This window comes from Macaca mulatta, chromosome 2 (assembly GCF_049350105.2).
Source record: "Macaca mulatta isolate MMU2019108-1 chromosome 2, T2T-MMU8v2.0, whole genome shotgun sequence".
NCBI lineage: Eukaryota > Metazoa > Chordata > Mammalia > Primates > Cercopithecidae > Macaca > Macaca mulatta.
This window is the reverse complement of record NC_133407.1, coordinates 35,539,821-35,553,507: the sequence shown is the minus strand read 5'-3', so window position 1 is coordinate 35,553,507 and position 13,687 is coordinate 35,539,821. Positions and strand designations below refer to the sequence as shown.

At 34.5% G+C, this 13,687-nt stretch overlaps 1 protein-coding gene across 1 annotated transcript in view; it reads right to left on the bottom strand.

Annotated features, from left to right (window-relative positions):
* Positions 1 to 13,687, bottom strand: part of DNAJC13 (DnaJ heat shock protein family (Hsp40) member C13) — a 121,165-nt gene that overhangs the window by 81,526 nt on the left and 25,952 nt on the right. Inside the window, exons 3-9 of the mRNA XM_001115526.5 lie at positions 9,592 to 9,667; positions 8,672 to 8,821; positions 8,216 to 8,257; positions 5,315 to 5,515; positions 2,661 to 2,867; positions 2,471 to 2,566; positions 1,996 to 2,087 (exon numbers count right to left, since the gene is read on the bottom strand). Coding sequence (XP_001115526.2) covers positions 1,996 to 2,087; positions 2,471 to 2,566; positions 2,661 to 2,867; positions 5,315 to 5,515; positions 8,216 to 8,257; positions 8,672 to 8,821; positions 9,592 to 9,667 — 864 coding nt within the window. The remainder of the gene's footprint in view (positions 1 to 1,995; positions 2,088 to 2,470; positions 2,567 to 2,660; positions 2,868 to 5,314; positions 5,516 to 8,215; positions 8,258 to 8,671; positions 8,822 to 9,591; positions 9,668 to 13,687) is intronic.

Below are 13,687 nucleotides of genomic sequence, written 5' to 3'. Positions count from 1 at the left end.
ATGAAGCATAGGCCCTTTAGCAGGTAACCTGCTCAGGGACACACTACAGTTACAATGGGAAACACAAAGAGTGGGGCTAAGGAAGAGCTCTAATACTAGCTCTTCACTGTGCTGCTACATGACACTGCACAAGTTACTTAAACACTAACTTCAACGTCTCTTTCTCTCCCTTTATTTTTAACAGCTTTACTCAGTTCTAACTTACAAATCACAAGTCATCCAATTAAAATGTACAGTTTGATAATTTTTAATACATTTATACAACTGTATAATCACCATCATCCAGTTTTGATATATTTTCATCACTCCAGAAAATTTCCTCATGCCCATTTGCAAAAGAACACTCCCCAGCCCCAGGAAACCACCCATCTATCTCTATAGTTTTGCTTTTTAAAGAAACTTCATAAAAACAGAATTATAGAATATGTAGTCATAGGTGTCTTATTTTACTTATCATACATAGGCTTTTAGGATTCACTCAAGTTGTTGCATGTATTAGTTCAGTCCTTTTTTACTGCTGAGTAGTATTCCATTGTATGAACAGACAACATTTTGTCTGTTCATTCACTGGCTGATTTAGACATGGATTGCTTCTGCTTTTGGCTATAATGAGTAATGATATTATGAACATTCATGTGCAAGTCTTTCTGTAGGCATCTTTTCATCTCTCTTGGATAGATACCTAAAAGTGGAACTGCTGGGCCATATAAGTATGTGTTTAATCTTTTAAGAAATTATCAAACTGTTTTTCAAACTGGTTTTATCATTTTGCCTTCTTACCAGCAATGTATGAGAGTTCTTTTCTCCATATCCTCGCCAATACCTGGCACTGGCAGTCTTTTTGATGTTAGTCATTTTAGTGAATATGTAGTAGTTTGCATTTTTGTTTCCTAAAGATTCATGATCTTTTCATGTATTTACCATTCATATTTCTCCAGTGAGGTATCTATTTGAATCTTTTGCCCATTTACTATTGGGTCGCTTGGTTTTTCAGTATTGAGTTGTAAGAGTTCTTTACATATTCTGGATAGAAGTCCTTTATTAGCTATATGCTTTGCGAAGATTTTCTCCCTATGATCTGTCTTTTTCTAAATGGTGTCTAAGTTCTAAACTTTAATGAAGTCTAATTAACAACCTTTTCTTCTTTTCTGGATTGTGTTTTTGGTATTACATCTGATAAATCTTTTCCTAACCTCAAGTCACAAAGAATTTGCTGTACTTTCTGCATGTAAGTATTATTGGGAAGAAGAGGACCTTCTTCCTATGGTTACTGTCAGGACTAAGCAAGATAATGTACATAAAGCATCTGATAAACAGAGCGTTAAGATCCTTCCTCTGATTAGAACATCTGTACTTTTTTTAAGATGTTCTTTTTCCTTGAATTCAGGACAGGAAAAAACATAACCATTGCTTAACATTCCAGTCTTGTTGACCTTAGATTGAAAGCTCTGTAAGGCAAGAAACCGCTACCGGTCATATACTACTGGAAATACTATAAAAACACTATACAGGCCAGGTGTGGTGGCTCATGCCTATAATCCCAGCACTTTGGGAGGCCAAGGCGGGCGGATCACTTGAGGTCAGGAGTTCGAGACCAGCCTGGCCAAGATGGAGAAACCCTATCTCTACTAAAAATACAAAAAAAAAGAAAAAAAGAAAAAAATTAGGTGTGCATGGTGGTGCATGCCTGTAATCCCAGCTACTAGTGAGGCTGAGGCAGGAGAATCGCTTGAACCCGGGAGGCGGAGGTTGCAGTGAGCCAAGATCATGCCATAGCACTCCAGCCTGAGTGACAGAGTGAGACTCTGTCTCAAAAAAAAAAAAAAAAAGTAATTTGAAAATGGGATGGTCATTTTAAATATGCAAGAAAATGTCTTTTCCCAAGTTGAACAATTTTAAATTTCTAGACTACAAATCTTTGATTTTCCTTGTTGACCAAGCACTGTGCCTTGCACATACTAGGATTTCAAAAACTTAAATTATAAAAAAAGATACCTTTCTGTTGAAGAATATTTCCGTACTTGCCCTTTTATAAATTCAATGGTAAAAAGTTGTGGATTTTCTGAGTCACAGACCAATGCAAATACCTAATGAAAAAACAAAAAATAGCTTCAACAAAAAAATGTTTATGGTTTTAGAGTATTTCATTATGAAATGCATCGCTTAGCTTACAAAAGTCAGTATTTTAAGATGTGACTTGTTTACAATGTAAGAGTTTAAAACTGCTTAAAAGTCTCATTCAAATTTTCAGTTATTGAGTAACAAGTTCCATTCTTTATATATACTTGGAAAATAACTTTTGTAATAATCATTGTTCTATGATCAATTAATATAAATATGTTAAGAGTTAAATACAAATTCTGTCCATTTCATATGCTTTAGCCATGAGTAAACATTAAAATACAAAGAAAAATATCCTAATTTACCAATAGAAAGAAATCTCATTTAAGCTAACAATGCTGAAACTTACTTCTCCTAAAGGCTTCAATGTTGCAATATTATAGGTTGCTGGATCACGTTCTACTAAACATGTTTCTGTAAGTGCTAGAACTCTTTTTACAGGCTCCTTCAAAAAATAAAATTGAGACATATTAAAAAGTTATTTTTAAAAATGTCAAAATCAGATGAATAAATTTTCATTTTTAACATATGGGTCTTACCGAATGTCTAGGTGATATTTTTTGGACTACAAACTCTGCTAAAGATGTGATGGATTCATCAGTGCTGTATTTTCCAAAGCGAAGATTCAAATATTGCTCAAATTCTAAAGGCTCTTTCCTGATCCGCAATGAAATACCTATGTAGTTACCAGCATGGTCTATTGCACTTTTAATAATCTCTTCTCTTTGTTCTGATGCAAATAAATGCTGCACAAATTTAGAAAGTTAAAAAGTCAGTGTTGAAACAACTGAAATGTGTCTATAGCTAATCAACTCATAGGAAAGGTATTAACGTAGAAATTCTAGACAAAAAAGAGGTAGGTCTTAGAAGCAAATAAACAGTTGTTTCAATGAAAAGACTATTACTAAGTTAAAATAATAAAGTCTGGGATACAGAGCCTGGCAAGCAACTCACTGAATGGCAATTATCTCAAAATTTCTCAGGTTCTGGTTCTCATCACCTTACGCAAAACAGCACGCTGGTTCTTCCAAGAAGGGCCTCCAAGGAACCCCAGTCAAGCCACTGGGGGTGATGGGTACTGTGTGGGCAGGACTCTCAGTTTCAAACAAGGCAGCTCTGATTTAATCTGTTTTACATAGTGGGCTTCTTTGCAAGATGATGCTGAAGAATGTTTAAATGTTTACAAGTCATTGGCCTACTAATGTTACAGACCAACTTTCTGGGCTCTATTTACAAAGATAAGGAAACAGGCTACAGGATGAGTATCTGTCATTTGAAATGCTTGGGATCAGAAGTATTTCAGATTTCAGACTTCAGAGTTTTTCAGCGTTTGGAATATTTTCATTGCACTTACCAGTTGAGCATCTCAAATCTGAAAATCCCAAATCTGAAATGCCCCAATAAGCATTTCCTTTAAGCATCATGTTGGCACTCAGAACGTTTCAGATTTTGGAACATTTTGAACTTCCAGATTTGGTATGCTCAACCTAAACTTGCATTTGGTGCCTAGAGGCCAGAAATGCTAAATGTCCTGTAAAGGGCAGAGTAGGTGTCCCACACAAGAAAGAATTGTCCTGCTCAGAATGTCAATAGCTCCCCTGCTGAGAAACGCTGGATCACATCGTGTTTAAGAACCTGATCTTATTCCTAGCAACTTTTTATAGTCACCATAGATGCAAAAGGTATTCAAGGTTTGTTGAATAAATCTGGTATAGTACCATATTTATAGTGAATTGATTCATTTTAGCTAGTGTCTTACAGTGAGAAAGTGGATTAATTCAAATCAAAACTTCTTGCTGCCACCAAGTAATATAAAATGTTGGCAATAAGAAGAGTATCAAACAATCTCCATCCTTAATATTTACCTTATTATTCCATTTTATGGCTTGGTTGAATTACTGTGAGACAGTTATCCTATTAAGGCCTGACAGGCCATATTCTTGTAATCGGGTATGTTTACCAACAAGATGTTAAGCATTCCAAATTACCACTGACCAGGGAAGACAGTCTATGGATAGTACTAAGACAGCAGGCTTTGGGCTAAGAGAAGGGCCTTCATCTTTTGGGTCTAGCCTCAGAGGTAACACACGGAGGTTTACCTGTGTGTTCCTAGATGAGGAAAACTAGGATGGTACCCATCAAGTGGGGAAAGAGTAAATCTAAGATGGAAAAAGGCCTGTAACTCTGAAGAACACAACTATATTTTGTACATCAGATTATCTAGTCCCCATCATTGTTTATTTCCCTTTTGCTAACATCTACTCTTATATATGTAAAAGTTCTAGGCTTACTTTGGCTCTGCTACCAAGAGAAGGATATTTTATCTACAAAACACTAAATATTGAAGCAGCATTCCCAGAACACTAAGGTAGCTACAAAAATTAAATTTTCAAGAGAAAGGAATTTTGCAATTAAGTTCAAATGAGTCTCTCCATTTGGAGACCTTCCTCTACTGTACATCTTTGAGATAGAAAGGCAGGATATATCTTTAAAAAAAAAATAGTTATCTATACTTCAGCTTCTATTACTGATTAATAGGGTCTCAGCATCTTAAGTAGCTTCTGTTACACCCCATAATTTACTTATATATAGTTCTGAATTTCAGAACAAAAACATGTAATGAATCCCAAATTAAGTTTCAACGAATACTCAGATTTCAGATTATAAACAGCTAGGCAAAGGATGAATGACTCTCAAAAAGTAAGCGATTTTAAATTACTTTTTCAATTTTTTTTTCCTTTTTGTGCAGAACAAGATCTCACTATGTTGCCCAGGGAGGTCTCAAACTCCTGAGCTCAAGCTATCCTCCTACCTCTACCTCCCTAAATGCTGGGATTATAGGTGTGAGCTACCCTGCAAGGCTTAAATTACTTTTTCAAAGAAAGCTTAGAAACTTTTTGGTAAGACAGTAATACCAATGAAAATAACAACTGTAGTCACTGTTTACAGTACTAAGCCATTCATTGTGTGTAAAGCATTTTACATATCTCACCAGATCCTCACCCTCCTCCTTTTGGAAAGCAGCAAATTGGGATTCAAGCTCAGGTATCTTTGATACCAAAACCTGCACTCTTATACTTCTTCCCAGAGGACTCACGTGAAATTTCTAAATGAAGTATAAAAAGCTTTGCTTTCCTTCAAATGGTCATGACCCTTTTAAAGGGTTTTTTTCTTTTTTTAAAAAAGTACTTACCAATCTACTAAATCCTCCATAAAGTATACAAAATCCTCCTTGATAATCTGAGAGATCTACAAATCCTTCAATATTTCTATAGTCATAGGAACAGAGTACTCTGTTGGTTGCTGGATTAATTTGGTCAAAGCCTCCAGGAGTTACTTCCAAAATTACGGGTTTTCTTGAGTCACTCCAGTGATGCTTATAGCAGTTGTATCTCTAGAGACAGGAACAGTATTACTTTTAGGTTTGTAAAATAAAACTATATAAAATAAAATTTAATGTATCAGTCACTATCGAAACAACCAAAAATCTAATCATCATCATAAATATTTAGAACTACTATCCAAATTGTTAAAAATATGATTAATGTTAGCCATTTGGAGGTGTTTAAGAATGTTTGCACTAATTGAAGACAGTACATTCCTTTTTAATTAGCAAAGGTTTTGGACTACAATATTTTGTGAAGCTATTTTAAGCCACTCTATGTGAATTTATAAAAAGAAAAAAGGAAATCCTACATAGAAATGTATTCTGAAAGAGTTTTATTGGAAAAAAGATCCACTTTCTTTGATGAATTCTTTTAATCCAAGTTCAATACTGAAAAGAGCTAAGTCACATTTCAGGGAAGTTGTAATATTCAATTTAAACAACCTGAATCAGCTCAGTATATTAATGTATATTTTATTTCCACATACAAAAAAAAAAAAAAGAAAGCTGAGGCCTACATTTGACCTTAGGCTTTTCTAACCACACAATTGGAAAGTTATTTTCAAGATTTTAGATCATAATAGCAAGTAAAATTCCATTTAGATAATATTCTTTCACAAATTAAAGTAGCTGAAATTATCAGAATAGTCAATATCCATTTACTATCCAGTTATAGTCTTTAAAAAGAAAAAAGGTTTAATCAAGGCTGCTAAGCAAAATGATGTGATATGAAAGAAGAAAATAAACTTAAAATAAAAGAAAACTGAAGCAAAGAGAAAATAAGGATAACAAAGTTTCAGATGTGAAATGAGTATCCTCTCCCCCACCAACACACCACAAAGTTTTCTCCCCATCAATATGAAGTGAGATACATGGTCATTTACCATTTTTAACATAAAAATCAATTGGCTGCTCTATGGTACAACTATTTCTAATACTGAAATAACAAATTATCTTCTAGGTTTTCAGAAAAGAGAGTGAGGCACAAAGTAATGAATACCTCCACTAATATCCCAACACTGAAGTCAGCAATGACCTTCATAGGACATCAAGTCTCCTCAACATTACTGATCTATGCATCACACACACACACAGTTCCATAAAAGTAATTGTGCAGACAGACAAGGGGCCTGCATTAACCCAAGAATATAGAACCTTGATTCTGAACTAAAAGATCAATCAATGCCACACCTCTCCTGCAGGAATGGAAGAAGAAGGTAGGGCACAAAAATTGTGAAGTTTTCCAAACTACACTTGTGTACATGCCTCGAGACCACTATATAGAATATTCTCCATTCCTCCCAGCTCATAAACAGCTGCCATTAATGAGATGTGCTGATAGAAACATCATTATATCTCAGGATTGCACGGACCAACCAAGAAGGACTTTGAGAAACCCTGATTTAGAAGTATATCTAGGGCAAATGGAGGTCTTAGAGCCAAATTCAACTTAGGCAAGAAGAGTGCCGTTTAGCCAGCACAGCATTTGGGGTGGAATCTAAATTTGTTTTTAGGATGATATAGGTGTCACTTTGAGCCCCTTACTCCTGATGTAAAATTAGGTAAACTATCCTTTGGGCTATCTTCTAGAGGTACTGTTTCTACCACAAGATTTTGAAAAGTATTAAGTGGCGGAAGTTAACTGGTACAAAAGACAGCTTATATAAAAACTAAGTATGCTTTTGAAAGCAGTTGTTTCCCAAACAGATGAAGTATGTCACCTGCCAACATAGAATATTAAAATAAGCATACCAAGTTATGATTTATAAAAATTTGACCACGGCTCATCAGGAACAAGAAATAAGCAGCTCGCCGGTTGCCATTGAACTATTTTAAAAGGCTGCTGAGCAACCAGTCAATTGCTAGAGTTGAAATTAATGAGGTTTCTAGGATGCTAAAACAAGCAGCAGAGTATTCATAGAAAGGATGAGGGCCTAAGACGGACAGGAGAATGGTGCTGCCCGCATATTAGAATTCAGTTCCTGCCTTTTGCCAAAAGCTAGGGTTCTGAACAGTGCTATAAATTTAAGCATTATTTTTCCCCATTATAAAAGTAATACCTGCTAATGGGAAGAAAGTTAATATTTCAAGAGAGTGTAAAAGCATACACGCCTATTCCTCTTTCCCAGAAGTCTCTGATTTAGTTTAAATGCTGCTGTTACATTACTGGAAAAGGCCTGGGAAAGTTAAGATGACTCTGATATGCTACCAGTTTCCTCCAAAGCTGTCAGTGCACCATGCCAAGCTTCAGTACAGGCCAGATCCAGTCCAAGAACATGAAAGAAGACAGTTTCAATATGCTCAAATCTTAAAACTTGAACACTTCTGAAATAAGAAACTTCTACACGAAACAACGAATGCATGTTCCAACAAGCACTATCAGCAGTGTGATGCTCTCTAGTATTATTGTTTGGAATACTGAATAAGGACTACCTGAATGCTTATAGTGTTGCTTTTAATGCTCCAAAGGTTTTTTTGCCTGATTTTTTTTCCCCATCTACCAGCATCAACATTCTTAAATCTAACTGTTCATATTTGAGTTTCCTATTAAACTACATCATGTATCACATGGTAACAGGAGACATTAAAATTTTGTTTCCGTTTTTTCCCTTTAGCTTTGCTACAAATGGAACAGATTATGAAATGATTTTTACAATAAAGGGCAACATTTGAACAAATAAAAATACATAATAAATGTTAAATATTTACCCTTCCTGTGATTTTTCCCTCTGAAAAATCGGTTCTAAATCTCTGAAAGAGAAAACATAACCACAGTTTATAACAGACTGGTAAGGAAGACTTGGCTCAGTCCCTTCTACTCAAAGCAAGTAAAATCCTGACTTGGTAACCTGGACACTAAAAACTGTTATTCAAGTTATAGTTTAAGAATATTCAATAAAAAGAGTATGAAACCTTATTGAAGAACAAGATAAACATACAATGCTTTCTCTTGCATATGCAATTAAAAAAAACTAATAAGAAACTCTCAAATATAAAAGATTTCCAGCCTGTTAAAGTGAACATTCCACAGTGTCAAGTTAAAGGTCAGTAAGAAAAAGTAATCATAGTGGGTATAGAGAATATTAATTTCTCTACTTATATGTAACTACTTCATTTTAAAAAGAGAAGAAAGAAATTTCATTTATGAACATGGAATCTTCTTACTAATGCTTCTGTAAGAAGTTCTGTTCTGTGCTCTGTAGAAAATTTTAAAGTTTCTGACTTTTTTCCACTGCCTTTACGAAATGTGAGGTTGAACTCTGTTCCTTGTCCTTTTCCAACAGGGCTGATGCTGCAAATATCTCCATAAGGCCACTAAAAAAAAAAAAGTTATTTTGAGTGGTGCTACTATAACACAGTAAAATGTAATGCTTACTTTTGTCACTTTAATTTCATAATCACTGATTAAATCAGCAAAATTTTACAAAATAGAGGTCTAGAAGTTGTGTCTTATAGTAATTCTGTAAAGAAATTCTTTTAAAGGTTTTTAGTCAGAAAAATTCAATATGCATTCTTATTTTAATGATGACATTCATCCAAAGAAATTAAAATTAAAAAGTGACAAGAACTGGGAGGTGAAATTTTATGATTACTTATAAATTTGTTAATAAGTTTGTGAAACATGCCTAATTTGGAATTAAAATAGGCCAGAATAACTTTGAATATGTTTACTTATAAATGTTCAGGTTACTCTTGCCTTTATACACACATAATGCTACTTCCATGACAAGTATTTTATACCAACTGGACTCATGACTTCCATATGTTTTTATTACAGTAAAAAGTATAAGCCTTTAAAAATTATAGAGAACTAAACTACTAATCGTACATAAAGGAGGTGGCCACAACTAATAGTAACTTCAAGTTATACCCTTGAGAGCCTAGAAATAAGCGTATTCTCCCCCTCCTCTTTATTTATTATTTTTGATCCCCAAATCAGAGTATTACATAAGCACATCAATCTCTTTCAGATTTGACATTTCTATCTTAAAGTACTGATTTAAGGGCGGGTAATGGGTCACAGCCTGGCTTTTAAAATTCAAAGGGAGTTCATACAAACACCTAACAGCTTCTAACAGGATTACCTGATTTGTTACTTCTAAGGTATTGGGATTATATGTAGTAATCGCATGAGTTCCAACTGAAAAGACACGCTTATACCTACAAAAGGAAAACAAGTGCTTAAATTTAGTGTTAAACAAAAAGGTATTTTATAAGAAAATATATAACACAAAACAAACACTTCAATAAATACACAGAAATGTATTAGTTGATTAATGGTGACTAAATATAGCTTAATTATATATTCTCACCTTTTTAAATGTTCTAAAATGTTATTTTTATTAAAACCCACCCACTCATTTTACTGTGAACTATTAACATATCTAAGTAGAAAAGTATGACTTACATGCAAGCAACCTTGTGTGTTGCCAGTATAAATTAAGTTGGGAAAGCATCAGCTGAGGATGCTGAAAGATTCTAAATGGGAAACTTATTTTAAAAAAAGACACTGCATACCAATGCTTTCAAAATACCCTTACAACAAAGCCATTCGGAAAGGAAGGAAAAGCTATGGCCTGGGGCAACTGGTCAATCCATATCCTGGAACACAGCCATATCCTGGAATCTTAATAGTTTCTACTTAAGCAACTACCTATTACATCTCAGTGTTGCAATTTTATAGAAGTAGGAAGCCTATACCACAAACAAGCAGTTTTCACTTCTCACTTCATTTCCTTTCCTTCAAGTAACATATTTGAAGGAGAAAAAACATTTGGGTATCAGTAATCCTTCAGAAGAGAGAGGAAATCATAATCATAAAAGGAAATTGAATTAGAAAAATTTATTTAAAGCAAAATAGTTCTTTGGAAATAAAATATTAAAATGGATAAAACATTAGTATATATAAAACAAAATTTAGGAAAACAATTCACACAACCATACAGACAAAAGTTTTTTAAAATGTTGTGTATAACTCTATGCTGACAAATTTGAAAATTAAGAATAAATCAACCTTTATATGGAAGAATTTAAGAAAGCTGCAAAGAATTACATCCACCAAAAGCACCAGGCTCAAATGATTTCAAGGCAGAAGAAACCTAAGAGGACCAAGTAACTCCCATGCTTCTTAAATTGTTGCCGATAACTGAGTAAAGGCAGCTTCTCAATTCTTTCAATATTACTAAAATCTGAAAAGACAATACAATAAGAAAAAAACCCCACAAATCTATTTTCAAAGTTAATATTAGCAATATCAAGTCGCACTTTAAAGTAGTAATACACCGTGACCAATTAGGTAAACACTTCAATATTAGAAAAATCTATTAATTGGTTATATTTATTGAAATATCTATTTGTATTTTAATATGAGATTTTTAAATTTTTATATGGATATGTGGTAAAGATTTATAAAATCGATCATTTTTCTCGTCTATTTTTAAAATCAGTATATTATAAAAATTAGAAAGGAAATGATCAATTTTATTAATCTTCACCACATATCCATATAAAAAAGTACTGCTACATTATAAATGCTTTTTTTCCTAATTCTACATGTCCAAAGCAGAGTGAGAAACTAAAGAATTACAGCACTTCCCTCTAACAAAAAAGCAGTCATTTGCTTCTTTTTAAAGTGGAGTGAGGGTTAGGGGACTGGTGAAGTAAACAAGCTATCTAAAGAGCTTAAAAGTCTCAAAACTTCAAAGCCTTTATCAATTAATAGGAACTAAAACAAAGAAATAAGATTTTGCTCAATCTTTGACTTAAAAGCTGCAAAATGAAATCAAATGTGTGATAAGAGATGTGACTTCACAAACTATTTTTCAGAATCACCTTGAAAGTCAAACATGAAAATGCTTATAATCCTGAAATAAAACAACAGAATTTGTTTATTTTATTCTGGGAGCAAAAAGTGAAAGAATGCCTGAAATGTTCCAAATGTAACTGCTGGTGTCATGTACAGTCTTAGAGGATTGTCTAAGAAAATATCCTTTTCAATCTTACACCAATCTTCTCTACCACACCTAAGCCTCTTCTAGTATCTTTCTCATATAATTCTGTCATCTAGATCATACTGTCAAAATAACTTTGAGATGACAATATTTTAGACCTATATTGTCCAATAAGACACTTTCTGATATGGCAAATTTCCACTGTCCAATAAGGAAGCAGTTCCCAACCTTTTTGGCACCAGGGACCAGCTTTGTGGAAGACAATTTTTCCATGGACAGGGCAGGGAGATGGCTTCAGGATAAAAGTGTCCTACCTCAGATCGTCAGGCATGAGTTAGATTATCATAAGGAGCACACAACCTAGATCCCTCTCATGTGCAGGAGGTGGAGCTCAGGCGGTGATGCTTGCTCGCTTGCCCGCCGCCTACCTCCTGTTGTGGGGCCCAGGTCTTAAGAGGCCAAAAACCTGGGCTTGGGGGCCCCTGCAATAAGGTAGCAATGAGCCAGGTGTACCTATTAAGCACTTGAAGTGTGGCTAAGGCAACTGAATTTTACATTTTATTTAAAGTTAAATACTTTAAATAGCCACATGTAGTTAGTGGCTACCATATTGGAGAGATCACATTCTGGATCCTTCAGCAAAAGGATCCTGGAGTTGTATGCATGCTACACCCAGCAGAGTACTGTCATAACTAGTAAACTCAGAGCTATCTTTCGGATAAATACTGAGCTCTAAAGCCATCCTAAGAAAGCTATAAAAAAAAAAAAAATCCTAAGAGAATTCCCTTCCCCTCTGCATTCCCTTCCGTAAGTACTCCCCATGCCACTCCTCTTTTAAGAGTGGCTATTGAACTTCTGCTTAAGGATGGGGCAATTATTTCTATGTCATTTAAGACATCTTTATAAGCAAGCTTGAACTTCCAAAGATTACCAAAAAAGCCTCCTTGGATAACAGATACAGAGATGAAAATCTCTAAAATGTCTCACATGTATGGAAAATTAGTCACAACATTTACAGCTAAAAGATTTTTATCAGCAGAGCGTGATGACTCACACCTGTAATCCCAGCACTTTGGGAGGCCGAGGCAGGAGGATCACTTGAGGTCAGGAATTTGAGACCAGCCTGGTCAACATGGGGAAAACCCGTCTCTACTAAAAATACAAAAATTAACCAGGGGTGATGGTGGGTGCCTGTAATCCCAGCTACTCAGGAGGCTGAGGCAGGAGAATTGCTTGAATGGGGGAGGTGGAGGCTGCAGTGAGCCAAGATCATACCACTGCATTCCAGCCTGGGTGAGACTCCATCTCAAGAAAAATAAAAAATAGAAGATTTTTATCTTTTACTAAGTCAACAGTGTCCCAAGTCAAAGAACAGACAAAGAGTCCATGGATTCACGGAGGCACAAGTCTTCATCTTTGAGGCTGACTCCTACCATAGTACCCAGCATTGACTACAGTAGATACTCAATAAATGCTTAATAGCTAAATAAAACAATCTATCCAAAAATGTCACTATGACCTATTAGCCTGCTCTTGCCTTTAAAGCAGGATGTCAGACAGCAAGTAATTTTACACCAATTTTTAAATTCATAGATCATCAGAAAAAGGCTAAGTTCATATTTTTATGACGAAAATATTCATTTTATTGGCTAAGAAAAATATTGTCATTTATAAATGACAATTTAATTTGCTGTTCTGAGTTTGCGATGAATTTATTGGCTAATTCTTAAAAATTATCATACTAAAAATTAGAAAAATACAGCCATATAAAATTTAAAAAGACTGAAGTCAACAGAATATGAGACATTTATGACACATACCAGATACATAATGTGAAAAAATATTAAAGACCTTTGCCCCCCAAATGAAAAATTAATATTCATTATTGGCTTTACCTACTGCACGTGTTTTCTTTTTATTCAGGGACTAAACTTACATCATTAAATGCCTACAAGAAGTAGGTATTTCTTAAGTTATCACAATTCACAGACTTATTGTAACACAATAGGTTATTAAACATAATTTATGTTACCATTAGGTGTAATGTTATTTAGAATCAGGAAACAAATGCTGCTTAAAGAAACACAAGTGTTTGAAGCAATTGCTTTATCTATGGGGCATTTTACTCTCCCTGCAATTGGTGATAAAGAATAAGGAAAAAAAATGTGCTAATGATAGTATTGGTGGAGATAAGATCGTCTGAACAGGAAGACCACTGAGGCAAAAGCTG